At 36.2% G+C, this 16,308-nt stretch overlaps 1 protein-coding gene and 1 long non-coding RNA gene across 7 annotated transcripts in view; both read right to left on the reverse strand.

The window, feature by feature from the left end:
• Shab (Shaker cognate b) overlaps window positions 1–16,308 on the reverse strand; it is a 651,715-nt gene that overhangs the window by 182,565 nt on the left and 452,842 nt on the right. For all 6 annotated transcript variants that reach the window (XM_071789559.1, XM_071789558.1, XM_071789555.1 and 3 more), the window contains one exon: window positions 6,700–6,919. In XM_071789559.1, coding sequence (XP_071645660.1) covers window positions 6,700–6,919 — 220 coding nt within the window. The remainder of the gene's footprint in view (window positions 1–6,699; window positions 6,920–16,308) is intronic.
• On the reverse strand, window positions 11,567–12,836 carry LOC139819828 (uncharacterized). Its single transcript, XR_011733827.1, has 3 exons — window positions 12,097–12,836; window positions 11,848–12,037; window positions 11,567–11,769 (listed from the first exon to the last, which is right to left on the reverse strand). It is a non-coding gene; the product is annotated as an uncharacterized lncRNA (long non-coding RNA).

Genomic DNA, 16,308 nt, shown 5'->3' on the forward strand with positions numbered 1-16,308 from the left:
AGTTGTTTTGAATTTGACGAGAATCGGTGAAGGGATTACCGATTTCTGTCTAAAAAATGTACAAGTTATTTGATGCATAGAGTATTATTAAGGAAGGGTGTTATTGAATTTGGCGAAGATCAGTGAAGGAGTACCGATTTCTGCTTAAAAAGTTACATGTATAAGTTATACATATAATTTTATATAGAGTATCGTTAAAAGAAGTATTGAATTTGACGATAATCGGTAATAGAGTTTATTTTTATAAAGTTTTGAATTTTTTGAGAAATGTTCGTGGTTGCTCTACCTTCCGCCAATTTTGAAGTATCGGGCTATTTACAATTCTATTATATTCTTCAGTCTATTCTTCTCTAACTATGGGATAGCCACATATATATAAATTCGATGGTACTTCCGTTGGGACTTCTGATTCGAATGAGTGGAACTCATCATTTTGTTCGTATATCCCTCGTTCTGCCCCAGGGTTATGGTGTTATAGGGTCATGAGGTTATGGGGCTTGCAGGTATAGTGTTCCAGGGTTACGGGATTAGTATGAAAAGGTTATGGCATTCTTAGTTTGGTTGTTTGGAGTTGAGTGAGCTACGGAGTTTGATGTTAAGTTGTGGGATCTACGATTTAATGGATTTTTCAAGGTGTTTTTGGCTGTAGAAAAAAACCCTGATGTGTAGGGGCAAAACTGAGGTCATATTTGGTTTCAGCAGGCAAAAATACTTGAGAATACCATGGTTTAGTCCATGGCGCAGACAACTTTTCTTTTTTGTGGGTCTGTGAATTGATCTTGATGGTCTTCTAATAATGCGACCGATACACGGAAAAGAACTTCAGAGCTTTCCAGAAAAAACAAATCAAAAACTCTGGTTACAAAACCTAAAGGGAATTGGCTGAAACACAGCGTCAATAACTACGGAGCTTTTTTATATTTTTATCCCAAAACATTTTTCGAATGGGCTATGGATTGACATTACCAATTACATCTTGAATTGCAAGCAAAAACTATTATTAATTTGTTCTACTGAATATAAAATATATCAATCAGATCCTATATTGAAGATACTATATTAAATAACATAATATTATATCTAATTAAAGTAAGAAGCAAAATCTATAATATATAAAGACAAATGTTCTGACTGACTCATCAACGCTCAGCCCAAACCCCTGAACCTAGAAACATGAAATTCGGGTAGTGTATTCCTCTCATGACGTATTAAGCATCCACTAAGAAAAGATTTTTAGAAATTTGACCCCTAACAGGATGAAAAGGGGTAAAACGTGTTTCACGGATCCTCAATATCTCTTAGGCCTTAATTGAGATATCAACTTGGTTTTTGCTTACAAAGGGTTACCCATACAAATGCTTAAAAACATAATTCAAGATTTTGTCCTAACCAACCCTTAAAAGGGCAAATCTAAATTCGGAGATGAATTATAGAATCCTCCGCATACCGTAGCGAGAAGCACGGGTGTATCAAGCTAGTATACTTATATCCATAAATTTTCGTTTTAAATATCATTTTCTTACTTATTGACATCGTGATATTTCAAGTATTAATTAGAAACAAACGAAACATGAGTAACGATTTTTCTTCTCAGAATCTTTTTTACTACACAAAATGTATTATTAAAAAATAATGAACATACTTCGGAGAAATCTTTATTACGCGATAGTGCCTGTTAAACGTGCATATAAATTTGATAGATTTTTCAGAAAAATAGTGCTTGCCACACGTGCATAAAGATACAGATCACTTTCTCGTTCTCTTTAACTTTACAACTTTTACAAGGCAGCATATACGTACGTGTGCGATTTTGGATACACTTTCCTTCTTAAAGATCTCCTCGGCATTAGCTCCCTGCCGTATTTCTCTATCACTATCTATCACGCGGCGATGGTCACGACTGTCACTATCTAATTTCTAGGTTATAACTGACTTATGTTTACGCGAGCGTTACTCGTTTACACGGAATGAATTATCGTAAGTTATACCACAAAACCTTATTTACGCAGAGAAATAATCGTAAGTTACTACAAAAGTAATGCTCGCGTAAACATAGTATGACAGCGCACTGAATCGACTGAACGCACTATCTGCACTAAGCGCAGAACGCAGGACACGTACATACATATGCTGTCACGCACTGCGACAGTGCACTGCAGTGTCCGGTCTGCACGGGCATCACTGCCCTCTAGTGTCAAAAATGGGAAAATGACACACCAGCCGCCATTTTTGTCCGACGACGACGACGACGTGGACGTTTCTTAAATAAAAATTTCCACATTTGGACTTTGCATCGCAATATCTCCGCTCGTAGAGCACGTAACGGAAAAATAAAGACACTTTTATTATGGTCCAAGCTATCCATTAAACCTAGTTAGAACTTGATCCGATCACTGGTTATCGAGATCTCAAAATCTCGGGTATTCGCAACTTGTCGCGTCGTGTAAATAATTCACGGTGCGGTCTCGCTTCACGTATACTTGGCGCGAGACACTACCGTGTCTCTTGATTTTTCAGAAAAGTGAGAGGTTGACTTCATAATCCTGTAACTCGGTCAAAAAAATCGTAGGAAAATTTAAAAAAACTATTTGGTAAACAATAAGAGAAATAGGATCGTAACGATATACAATCAATTAGAATCAAAAGCAATGCGATTAAGCTTAGGTCTTTGACAGCCTTATATTAGTTACTGTATACATATATGTCTATATATATACATATAATTTTTCCAAACAAACTGCGCGCCGATTATTTGTCGGACTTAAAACACAGTAATTGTTAGAATTAAAAACCCTTCCCTCCCCGGAATTAAATCGACTCGATTTAATTATCTAAATACTGTAAAGAAAATTTATTGCGAAAAATATTACCTTAGCCAAAATTATATGTATATATATAGACATATATGTATACAGTAACTAATATAAGGCTGTCAAAGACCTAAGCTTGATCGCATGGCTTTTGATTCTAATTGATTGTATATCAATTGTATATCGATCCTATTTCTATTATTATTATTCACGTCGCCTGAAAAAGACGTTTCAAACTATTATTAACCGGCTATTGCGATAAATATTACCACATGCCTCGGTAGTCGGATTGGTACGACGCCCTACACGGAATGAGGGAGGTTCCAGGTTTGAACCCTGGCTGAGGGAATATTTTTCGCAATAAATTTTCTTTACAGTATTTAGATAATTAAATCGAGTCGATTTAATTCCGGGGAGGAAAGGGTTTTTAATTCTAACAATTACTGTGTTTTAAGTCCGACAAATAATCGGCGCGCAGTTTGTTTGGAAAAATTATATGTATATATATAGACATATATGTATACAGTAACTAATATAAGGCTGTCAAAGACCTAAGCTTGATCGCATGGCTTTTGATTCTAATTGATTGTATTTGGTAAACGTTAAAATGTCCTACTTTTATTTATAACATTTTTCAAAAAAAATTTTTTTATCGACCTGCAGAGTGTAAACATGTAATTTTGAAAAACAAAGTAATGTGTTCTTTAAAGCATAGAACAAGAAATATAAAAGTTTTGGACTGCCGATAACGCGTTAATGTTGAAAATTCAAGCTTCAAAATGCGTGTTTAATTTTTTGAGAGATTTTTTTTTTTATTAACTGCAGTAGAGCAGATTGATTTTTTTAGTTTTTAGCAACTTCGGCAACTTTAAGTGCGATGGACACACGGAACAAAATTGTTTGAGCTGATACGTTATTGTTTGTTATTGAGGTATAATCGGGCTACAAAACTTTGTTGTAGCGATTTTGATTGGACCTTTCTTCGCGACAATGTACTGATGTAAAGAAAAAACGAAAAATATGTGATTTTTTACATGTTTTTTAAATTTGATTTGCTGATAGAAAACATAAGGTTAAGAAAAAAACACTAATAGCGTTCGAAAAGGTTAAGTTTCAGCTTTCCAATGATTTTTTGCAGAATGCTGTGCGTTGATTTTTTCACGAGTTATAAGCGATCAAAGTCAAAGCAACCACCTTTTATCAAACCTCGATAACTCGGCCAAAAAAATTGCACAACGTTCCACAACCTCTTCAATTGAAAGGGAAAGATCCCATAAAATACAAATAATAGAAATTCTCGATTTTTTGCACGCCAAATGTAGCGCAGCAAATTTGCATTAAAAATTTGTATTTTGACGGATCAAGCTTTATCATTGTACCGTTTTTTTTTTTTTTTTCCCCAAAGAAAGTAATCAAAATCGACAAAAAGCGTTTAAAATAAGAAGTTTCAAGCTTTAAAATGCTTTTTTAGTTTTGTGTCTAGGATGATTTTTGGTTGAGTTTCAGTAGTTTCAAAATAACCCAAATTTTTAGCATATCAAAAGTGTTCCCTATTTTTTTTAGTAGTGTATTATAAATATTAATAAAAACAGCATATTGCATTTTTTATTACAATATAAGTTAGAACGAGATCTTATCAAATTGTTATTCAAAGAAATTAGAAATTTATAGGTTATTATCATTGTGAGAGAGCACGATGTCATAGTTGCTAAATAGTATGGAACGCGTGCATAAAATTGTCTGACTTTGAGGAAGTATTTCAAAGTTGCAATACATAGGAGAGACCGGGGCAAATTCGACACGATTTTTTCAAAGGTAATTTTCAACAATTAATTAAAATTTTCAAGCAAATTCAATGGTACACATTTAAAGAGTGTTCATTCAGATACAAAATTGCTTAAGAAAGTTTTGCTGTATGTCGCTTAGTTTTGCCCCCAGGAAAGGAAAAGTGATGCGACGACAAATTTTCAAATTGAAAAATGCCGGGGCAAACTTAATACTTTGCTTGATCGACACAATCTGATCTGGAACTTATTTGTTATTATCTGAAACTAAAAATACATTGTTTATCGTGTATTTGGAAAATACAAAAATTCGGAATTAAGTAAAACAATCATTGGAAATAATGAGAACAAAACTTGTTAAACTTTCAATTATTTTCATCTAAACTCATGTCTGAAAAACTGATTTATGCAAGTAAATTTGCGATCGGACGTGCACACACATTTGTCATGAGCCATATGACTGCATGACAAGCATCGTTTGTTATTGAGAGCCGATAAAACGGCATGGTGTCAACTTTGTCCCAAACCTCATTTTTCGCTTTTTTTCACCCCAAAAACATGGAAATTTTGAAAATATGCAAAAACTATTATCGAATGCGTATAGAGCATCAAATTTTTTATCAAAATTACTTACATATAGGTTTGCAAGTTGCAAGAGTAAAGCTCGATGAAAGAGTAGAAATATTCGAGAGATCAGAAAAATTACTTTTCACCATTAAAAACGCTTATGTCGCGCTAAAAATTACACCATAACTCAGAATGTCACTAAATTCCGTTAATAATACTGACACATAAAGACGCATTTACAGTAGAAAAGGCAAGGTTCTACGATAGATTTAAATTGGCAAAAAGCCTAGTGTCAAGTTTGTTCCGGTGTCGAGTTTGCCCCGGTCTCCCCTATTCATAAAATAATTATTACATAAATTGGTTTACTAAACATTTGAGATAATATAATTTCATATTTAAACACTCTTAAATATTTAAAAATATGACTTTTGGCCAGTTTTTTAGAATTTTGGATCACTGTGTGCCGTTCCGAGCAATCCGCAAATACCCGCTTTATTGTTCTCACGCACCGTAGATCTCCACCCCGCTCGCAGATTATCGAACGCCGTCAATCTCCGCCCCGCAGGGCGACACAGTAACACCAAGCGATTCCATCAGTTAGCGCCGTTTTCACGTAGCGGATCCGCGTATTCACGCAAACCTAACGCGTATCTTTATACTACCACCACGTTATTGAATTTTATTTTGTTATCAAAATTACCAGTCTGTGTCTTTCTCCGAAACTACTCCGAACCCTGAACCGCCGCGAGCTAGATCCGCGCTTCGGAAGTCAGGTTTAATATCATTGATGATCCAAAACTTAAAACAATATGTAAGAGAAAGCAATATGTAAAACAATATGTAAGAAACGTTGACTCCAGTATAAAAGCGCAATTTTAGTTTTCTTCATTCTTACCCTGGTGGAAAAATTTTACTGAACTTGGTGATATTTCTCTGACAACGTGTTGAAATTTCTCTGACATTTCGCTTAAAGTGTTGCATAATTGCTAAAAATACGCGGAAAGTGATCTTTCAGCAATTACTTTTTTATGAAAAAAAAGAATTTAAACATGGTTGAAGAAAAATGAGATTATGTTTACATTTGTACATCACAATAATATTTAACATTTATTTTGTAGCATTAATATGTTGATAATGTTTTTATAAAAAAGTGTTACAAAAATTATTGTAAGATATTAAACAAGTAGAAACTTGCACATTGCTGCCTTATAATTTTTAAGTATGCAAATTATAAATTTGCACATTGCTTAATCAACATTTTATTTCGCTCATAAAGCTTTCTCTATGAGGAAGCCTGTCTTTTTATGCATAATTATTAGTAAATATTTATTAATTTGGCTTCTTCATAGAGGAAGCTTTATGAACGAAATAAAATTGTGAGGAAGTAATAATGTTCAAATTTATAATTTGGATACTTAAAAATTATGAGGAAGCAATGTGTAAGTTTCTACTTGCCCACTTAAAAACTATCTGAGGAACTTTATATGAACAAAGAAAACTACCAATTCAATTAAATTTGATAAAAATCAAATATTTACCTTTGTAATGCTTTGACGTGCCGAGGGATCCAAACATGTGATAATTAATTATGCGCGTAGCAGATGCCAAGCTATTTGTTGACACGAGCGGGGAGGATTTGCCACCACGTAGTCCTCCATAATGATTATTATTGTCTTCTATGGCAGTATCTTCTTTTAAGATACTGCGCACTACTAGGCTCTCTTCATCTCTGACGATTTGCATTCGTGGTTTTATGCTCTGTAATCAATTGTAATTAAAAATTATATTCGAATTTTTGAATACTGTTAAAAATAGAAGAAACAAATTCTCATGATAACCCGTATTTACACACATATTTAATTATAAGTTTCGCTACTGCAGATGGAAAAATTTAGTTAATTTCATCACTATTGGTGGATTGTTGAAAAATTCGCTGAAATTTGACTTGAAAACTTTCTGAAGTAGTCTCACGTTTTGGAACACTTCTCAGCGAAATTTTAGCATAATTTTAACATAATTTTGAAACAATTTAAAAAAAAATTAAATTAAAAGAAACAAAATTGTATGTTTCTTACGAATATTTTTATTATACTTCGCATTTCGTTCTCGATGATTACATGCCCAGCAAACGAAAAAAGATTGAAAAGAATTAAAACGGGATTGCCAGGAATTCAATTAAGGACTTTCCGAATTCCATTCTGTCCAAAAAAGGGATTGAAATAGTTTCAATAACATGGAATTCCTTATTTTGGAAAGAATTTGTCTTTTTTGAATCCCATCCAATTCCGACACAAAAATATTATACCACTGAATGCCAGGTTAGGGATTGGAAAGTTTCGTGATGAATTCCATTGAATACCATTGATTCCGTTAACGAAAATGAATACCACTGAATGCCAGGTTAGGGATTGGAAAGTTTCGTGATGAATTCCAATGAATACCATTGATTCCGTTAACGAAATGAATACCATTGAATGCCAAACTAGGAATTAAAAATTTCCGTATTGAATTCCATTGAATTCCGTCTATTCTGACAATAAAATGAATACCATTGAATGCCAGGATAGGGATTGAAAAGTGTCCGTGTTGAACTCTATGGTGGTACGCGCCACCAATAGTACACGCCCGCGCGGTATCTGCATTACCGGCAGTTCGCGTCGACGCCGTTAGGCGTCGCATCGCCGGGGCATCTTCTCGAGTTTAAAGTTTCGTCTCGACCGCTATGTAAAGGGACCCCCTACGGGGCCTGACAGATCTTATAAATCTCATTTTCGGGCTAATTGCCCGTCGGCAGTAGTGCGTGTAATGCCCTTAGGCATACACAAAAGCTCACCGACGAACAAAACAGCGCTTGGTCGCCCAACGGAGGCGCGAGACGTTTCCTAAACCATCTAATGCCATGCAATTCCATAACCTTTACGGATTCCATAGGATTGGATGGAATTGAAAATTTCTTTTTTGGATTCCATGGGATTGGACCATCTTATTTCGAATCCCATCTAATTTCATTTAATTCCGCCAAAAAAGGGATTCAAAGGTATTAAAAATTTTTAATATCTTTTAATCCTTTAGCGTTTGCTGGGTGTAGTAGCGCTTCGCGTAGGAAAACTTCACAACGTTTAGAGCTTACAAATTTTAACTTCTTTCCCTTAAGGTGGTTCTAGCATTTAGGTCAAATGTAGATAGCCCGGAAAATATGATATTAAATGAAAGGTTAACGTTCCTAGAGTGTGTCTGAAAAATTTCGAATTTTTTTACCGCTTAGTTCCGGAGATATATGTCCGTAAACTTTGCCAATTTTACATGGTGATAATAGGGAAAAGAGGGTCAGATCGCATATTTATGGAATACGTTCATACTTCTCGAGTAGATGAACGAATAAAAAACTGTTTAATCGATCCAATAAACATTTCTAAAGATACTGACGCGACACCAAATTGATTGACCGTACCGTATATAAATAAAGCGAAACTTTCAACAAACTTTCGGCAACTTTCGACGTTTCGATACGACACGAGAGTCATGGCGGCCGTCTTGAGTGGCTGCTTGGCAACGTCGCACGCGTCAGCTGACGCACAAGTCGCGTGTCCTACTATTCTCCCACCGTTGAATGGAGGTTATAAGGATAACATCCCCTACATCACGAAATATTGCAGCAACATTGCAGCAATTTTGCAAAATTGTTGCAATGTTGCTGCAAGTTGCTGCAATATTTCGTGCTGTAGGGGATATCTTTTTCGGCAGTACTTTCTATAGCTGTACGGATACATTTTTAAAATAAATAAAATATATATCAACTTGATTTGAAATTTTGATACCTGTGATAAGAAAATAGATATGACTCTAAATATGATTACGCCGGTAAAAAATAAAATATATAAAAATAGAAAAATATACGTCACAATTTCTACAATTTCGCGATAGTGCCGAAAAGCATTTATTTTATTCTTTACCGGGGTAATCATATTTATAGTCATATCTATTTTCTTATCACAGGTATCAAAATTTCAAATCAAGTTGATATATATTTTATTTATTTTAAAAATGTATCCGTACAGCTGTAGAAAGTATCGATGACAAAATTATGGAGACATTCACGTGTTACTCTCCGTGCTCTGCGTGCTTTCTATAGTCTTTTTGACCTCGAAGAAAACGTTTTGGAGTATCTTCTTATTTTTTGTTATCCTTGGACGTCCTCCAATATTCGCCCAGTAGAAGCTCTATACCCTTATTGCCTTTTTTATAGGCACGTTGCAAAAGATCAAAAGTAATCCCTGCTTCTGCCATCTTACTAATCATGCCGACTGAGACGGATCCCTTCATGCAATCCATTGTGACCTTGTTTGTATTTTTCAAAACGGACTTTTCAATTATCTGCACCATAGCAGTCACAGACTTCGAGCGATCCATAAGTTCTTGACGTGTATTATAACTTCCGCTTTGTCGACGATTTGCTGGAGAATTCTGACATCGTTTAACGCATTGTGAGCGTCGGCTGCAACATTCTCGCCAAGCAAATCACTTGCAAGATCGACTTGCGTAAATTTGAGCTTAGCCGCAGTTCGGGAAGGCAATTTCGCTTTCAGGACAAGAAGAGTATCGGTAAATCCGTAAACGACTGATGTGAACTCCTCCCATAGATTATAAGCGCGTATATCTCTGATTAGAAATCGTGCGTTGAACGTGAATCCATTGTGAGCAACTAACGTGATGTCTTTGCCTATATTACTTAGAAATTGCAGAAAGTTCTGCAGGGCAGTATGGAATGGAGTTGCTTCAACCTTCTCTCCGTGGAGAAACATTTCACCTGCGCAGATTGACAAGCCAGTTACTTCTGCAGCGTTTTTTGAAATGGATCGCAGAGGCACCATGTATGCGCTGAACTCCTGATCTTCGTATCTGGCTACAATTTGGCAAATTTCCGAATATTTGACGGAAAGACCAGTCGTTTCGAGGTCAAAATAAACTAGAGGACTGTCTTGAGGTGCAGTTGGGCTTACTACAAGACTATCAATGAGTTCCGTTATTCCGTCAAGTCCACATTCAGTCGAATATGTGATTCCTTCTTTTCTCTCAGCTCTATTCTTTTTATTGGACCGCTGCTTCTGCACGAAAAGACGTCTTCTCTTGGTTTTGGGCTTGCTGGCTCGTTCTCGTCGCTTGGCTCGCTGGTAGTTTTCCTTTTTCCGAAATTCTTCGGTTACTTTTCCGGGAGACAGTCCAAGCTTCTTATTTAAATCGACGATATATTTGGTGCCGATGTTCTTTTTACAAACGGTGGCAGCAACTCGAAAATCGAACGATTCGGAACCCGCGTAGTGATGGGCTTTACAACTTTTTGCCGACACGCTTGAATTGAATGCCTCGTTTGGTTGACTAGAGCCTCATGGGGCGAGCTTGTCTGCGTTTTTCCAAAACACGTCAAAGATAGCTGCAAGTGTTTGTCTCATCGTCTGTCCGGTAAGTCCTTTACCTCCTGGTAGCCCGTTGTGCGTGTAATTCTCCGGGTCTTCGGCATATCTGCACCATTCGCCACACTTTGTGTGTTTATTAAACGCATGAGGGATAATATTTTTTATCGCATTTTCTGTCGCCTCTACGTTACCTTTGTTCTTCTTTAGAGCACAGCCGGAGCAGTATTTCAGATACTCTATGACGTCCCTTGGTACTTTTTGTGCCCACAATGCTTTGCTTAGTTTCTTCGCAGCGTGATCTAGATCAGACCACTTGGCTACCGGATGACTGCATTCATGACGAACAGCGATTGTGGAGCTATCGTCATCACCAATGAGTGTGCCTAATTTTACGTTGTGCTCTTCAAAGTCTTTATTTTTCGCAATAATTTCTACGGCGATATCTGGCTCCATCGCCTTCGCACTCCCGGTCCAGTTGAGCCGGCAATCGTGATCGTCTAGACTATCCCCCGCTTGGCATAGTCGACAGTGCTTTACTCGAGTCCCATATCCAATTACCATCCCTGATTTAGCGCCGATCAGAGATCCAACAGCTGTAATGAAACGAGAAATAGGAACTAAGAGGAATAGGAACTAACGTTGGATTCAGTTGGATCAAAAATAGGACACGTGTTGAATTGAGATTGTAACAAATAGACGCTTTATTAATGAGCATATTTATTTTTATGACAACGATACAAAGATTACAATAATAAAATAGTTTATACAATAAAAAAAAAAGAAAAATATTAGTCTAATATAAACAGCCTGTATATAATTAAATAAGTGTATAGAAGTATCTATAAATAGATTACGAATCATGATTGAAGTATAGGAAAGTACAGGAAATGGTACTAGACTTGACGTAAAACTAAATCGTATATATTCTGATAATGATTTTTTCGATGCTGATACGCATGTACAATATGTACATATGTAAACACTACGGAAATTATGATAAAAGTGGTGAAAATGATGGTCCGATTTTACATGAAAAAGCCATTCTAAAACGATGGTCCATATTCACCACTTTTACCCTAAGTATTCGAAATACCTGCTAAACTGTCATACGTATTACCATTTCCTCGTTTTGGCCAAGCAGCATCGTAGGAAGCTGCGATTAATACCGGATCTTCACTTTGTACTGCCCTCGACCTGTAATTAATATTTGCTAACTGTATACAGTGTATCGCAGCGATAGTCAAGTACGAGTCACACAATATTATTACTCACGTATCCATAGCACGAGAAAGCTCCTTTTCTACTTTTATTGCCTCGACATAACTCTCTTTCGCAGCTGACTCAATTGCTACTCCGACGGAACGTTCGTATCGTTTCAACAACAAAGCATAGATCGTTGGAATGTTCATCGCTGAGAGCACAGTGTTCAATTGCGTAATCCCAATGCCTCCATCAATAACTCCTACAAATTTGTGAATTATTAACAAGGGAATCAGAGAGAATTTGAGGCCATTTACTTACCTAAGGCAACTTTGTAGTTAATGTCAAATTTACGTTTGCGATTATCGGCAACGTTTATTTCCTGATTTGAGGTATCAACTCTTTTGATCATGTTGCAATTCTGACACCGTACATGAAAAATGCTTGCCAAGCCTATTACGGTTTCATTTTCTATGTGTCGAAACAAAAGTGATGCGTTACACGACCGACATCACATATCCTCTGCTACTTTCGTGATGTTAACGATTCGGTAACCGTCTATTTTTGACTCTTCGTGCTCTTCGCGAGTTAATTTTCTCCGCTTGACTCCCGCGATGACATTATCTTTCCATTGAATTTTTTGTTTCGTTTCGAAATGACCTTTGCGTCGAGGCTCTTCGCTCATGTTTACGCACTGATTGAAACTTTTTTTTTGTGTTGATCCCTCGGTTAAGAGAAATTTAGTGCTTTCAGCTTCGCCCCGGAGCTATATAACACAACGTTGTTGAACCTATGCACTGATTGAAACACTGAAAGTTTGGTTATGACAATACACTAAGTGGAAGGCGCTCCGGCGGCTTTAAAATCGCGACGTTGCCAAATATAAGGTTTCAACTCTAGTTAAATTTGTGACTTTGCTCTGATATTTTTAGTTTATAGCAACGGTTAAATGAGAAAACACCTTACGGAATAATTAATTTAAATGTATGCTGATTTTTACATACTAAATCATTCATATTTGTCACTAGTAACAATAGTTGTTTTTGTTACTTCAAATTACTGCGAGAACCACCTTAACCTAGCTCGCGCCATCTGTATTCGCGCATCTCATATTGTTTCGTTGTCCGGAGAACTTCACACGTACGGAGAAGCAAGTAAAGATTTTTATTGATATAAAAAGATTAATAGTAAGCAGATATTCATCATGCCGAGTGATAAGAAGAGGAAAAGATCAAAGTTGAGATCAAAGGATCGTAAAAGATCAGAGTCAAAGACGGAAAAAAGGTTGCAAAATATCGAAAATCAAATACATAACCTAACAACCGTCTTCTTGAGCTTCATAGAGAACCAATGACAAGACGCAAGCTCATTGTCTAGAGGTTGAGAATGAAAAAGAAAACGAACCACCGACAGGTTGGTAGACAACAGGAACAAGAATTCACACAAATCTGTTCCTTCGCAGTTTTCCACACGAAAACTGCGGGCAACAAGCCGTAAGTGTCAGTTTCTAATACTTGACCTTTATCGCAGTTTTTCACACAAATACTGCGGGCAACAAGCCTCAAATGTCAGTTTCAATACTTGACTCTTTATCGCAGTCTTTCACACAAATACTGCGAACAGCAAACCTTAAGTTTTTAAGTGTCAGTTTTAATGTTTAACCTTTATTGCAGTTTCCACACGAATACTGCAAGCAGTAAGCTAGGGTGTCAGTCGTAAATAAAAATTCTTGACAGCCACAACGTGACTGTCATACGTGTCCATACGAAGTATATCAGAAATAAGACCATACGACATTATTAGCTTTTCTCAAAAATACTTCTTTGAGAAGTCAAATTAGTATTTCCTCCTTTTTTCAGAACTTCTAGATGTCGGAGAAAATAAAAATGACAAAAATGTTGCTAAAATAAATGAGGAAGATAAAGAGAAGATTGGCGATATAGGTGATGCCGACACTGAGATCCTACAACTAGTCGGAAAAGAAGCAAAAACTACTGCTGAGCTAAAAATTCAAGAAGAGGTTAAAATGATTTGGAGAAAATTCATGTTCGAAGGCCTGTCTGAAAAAGTAAAACCTGTTATAATTACAAAATATCCAAAAGAAGGTAATTTATACTGCGAAGCCCCGAAAGTAAACCTGGAAGTTTAACCTGTACTAACGGAAATTGCTAAGAAACGTGATCAGCACTTTATTGACACTCAGAATAGTGCTGGAACGGCTATTGTAGCTTTGACTGCTGCAGTCTCAATGATCGTGAATCAACCAGAAGAAGGATTAGATTACACCCAGTTCGTGAGCTATCTTTGTGACGCGGGAAAAATATTAACAGATCTTTTTTACCAACATTCAATGACAAGAAGATCGTTTATTACGCCGTTGCTTAGTAAATCTGTTAAACCCACAGTTGAAGCAGCCAAACCAGACGATAAATGGCTATACGGTCAAAAATTTGCCAAACAGGTGAAGGAGGCAAAGGCTGTAGAAAAAGCATGTTCACAAATAAAGGCACCCGATAAACCAAAATTACAAACCAAGGCAACTTTGGGAAACTGGAGAAACCCACCTGTCAGGATGAGACAGGTGGGTACATATTAGAATCGTCGAATTTTTCTGAAGAACAGACAGAGAATGCCATCGACCCACGGATCAACCAGCAGTCACTCGACTCGCCCGAAAACTCAGTCGACACACCGCCAACCGTCTCGAACGACATCCCGGAAATAGAAGAAGTAAGAATGATAGCAGAAAGATTATCAGGTTTTGTAGATTCTTGGAAAAAAATAACAAAGATAAAGGTCATCGCATGCATTAAAGGATATAAAATCCCATTTAATGAGACACCAAGTCAAAACGCAATCCCAAGTGAGCCAAAGTGGGACTCAAAGGAATCATTAAACATTAAAAATAAAATTAATAAGCTACTAAGCCATTGAGGAATGTAACGAAAGCGAAAACCAATTTATTTTTTCATACTTTTTAGTTCCGAAGCCTGATGGCTCTTACAGGGTTTATTTTAAACTTGAAACAGTTGAACAAATTTATCAAGCCTCCTTATTTTAAAATGGAAGATTTAAAATCTGCCAGAAATCTGATGTTTAAAGAAACATATATGAGTTTTATTGACTTGCAGGATGCATATTTTTTAATTCCAGTAGATGAAAGTAGTCGAAAATTCTTTGAGATTTAAGTTTGAAGGCGATCTTTATCAGTTCAAATGTCTACCTTTTGGATTTCGTATTTACGAAAGTTATGAAACCGGTTATAAATATCCTAAGATTGAAAGGTTTTTTATCGGTTATATATCTAGATGACTTATGGCTAATTGGAAAGAATTATCAGATGTGTCAAACTAATGTTAATGAAACAATTTAGTTACTTGAAAATTTAGGTTTTATTATTAATTATAAGAAAAGCTCGTTAATTCCTCAGAAAAAATGTAAATATTTGGGTCTTATATTAAATTCAGATAATTATACTATAGATAGTAATACGTCAGCTCTTCCCACTTTGCCGCCTATGCGCAGACAGCAGCTAAGCAGCTAGACAGTGTGCATTTGGATTTTGATATGCACATATACTAAAAGGTATACCGTTCAATATGTATAGAGACAGAATTATATAATGTATAGCAGTTATGCAAGTAGGAATATGTAAAAGTGCATATAGTAGTTTTTTTTTTATAAGTATATGATATGATATTATCCAACATGATACGCATGAACATTTAATAGACATGTTCATATCCTTAAGAGTATTTGTTAGTATTTGGCACAGACTATGTGCAACATCTGATATATACTCTGTCCAGCGAGAGAATATCGGTCTGCGCATAGGCGGCAAAGCGAGGAGAGCGTGACGCATTATTATACGTTAATATGGCACAGAACTCCCGTTCGCATATATAAACCTACGCAATTCTACACACACACACACACACACACACACACACACACACACACACACACACACACACACACACACACACACACACACACACACACACACACACACACACACACACACACACACACACACACACACACACACACACACACACACACACACACACACACACACACACACACACACACACACACACACACACACACACACACACACACACACACTAGATCGAGGGTCATACATGTATATCGAGAGATAATATTTTTCGCAATAAATTCTTTATAGTTTTTTAAAATAATTAAATCGCGTCGATTTAATTCCGGGGAGGGAAGGTATTAAGTATAAGCTCACGCACGAGCCTGGCCTCTAGATTTAGATGAGGAAGTAACACACTACACGAAAATTTGAATGAGGAGAGATTGTGTATTTCGGTTTAATTCGTATCTCAAAATGCTTATTCGCTGTAGATTAGTCGTATAATCAATAAAGAAATATAATCAGGTATAATACATGAAAGTAAGCTGTGTAAAATATAGTAAAAAAGATATGATTAGTAAAGAAACAAGTAGTAAAGAACAATCCTTTCTTTAAAGATGTTGCAGAATGCACCTTTGAATTTACTGATGTAA

The sequence above is a fragment of the Temnothorax longispinosus genome, chromosome 9, assembly GCF_030848805.1.
Source record: "Temnothorax longispinosus isolate EJ_2023e chromosome 9, Tlon_JGU_v1, whole genome shotgun sequence".
In the NCBI taxonomy this organism is placed as follows: Eukaryota; Metazoa; Arthropoda; class Insecta; order Hymenoptera; family Formicidae; genus Temnothorax; species Temnothorax longispinosus.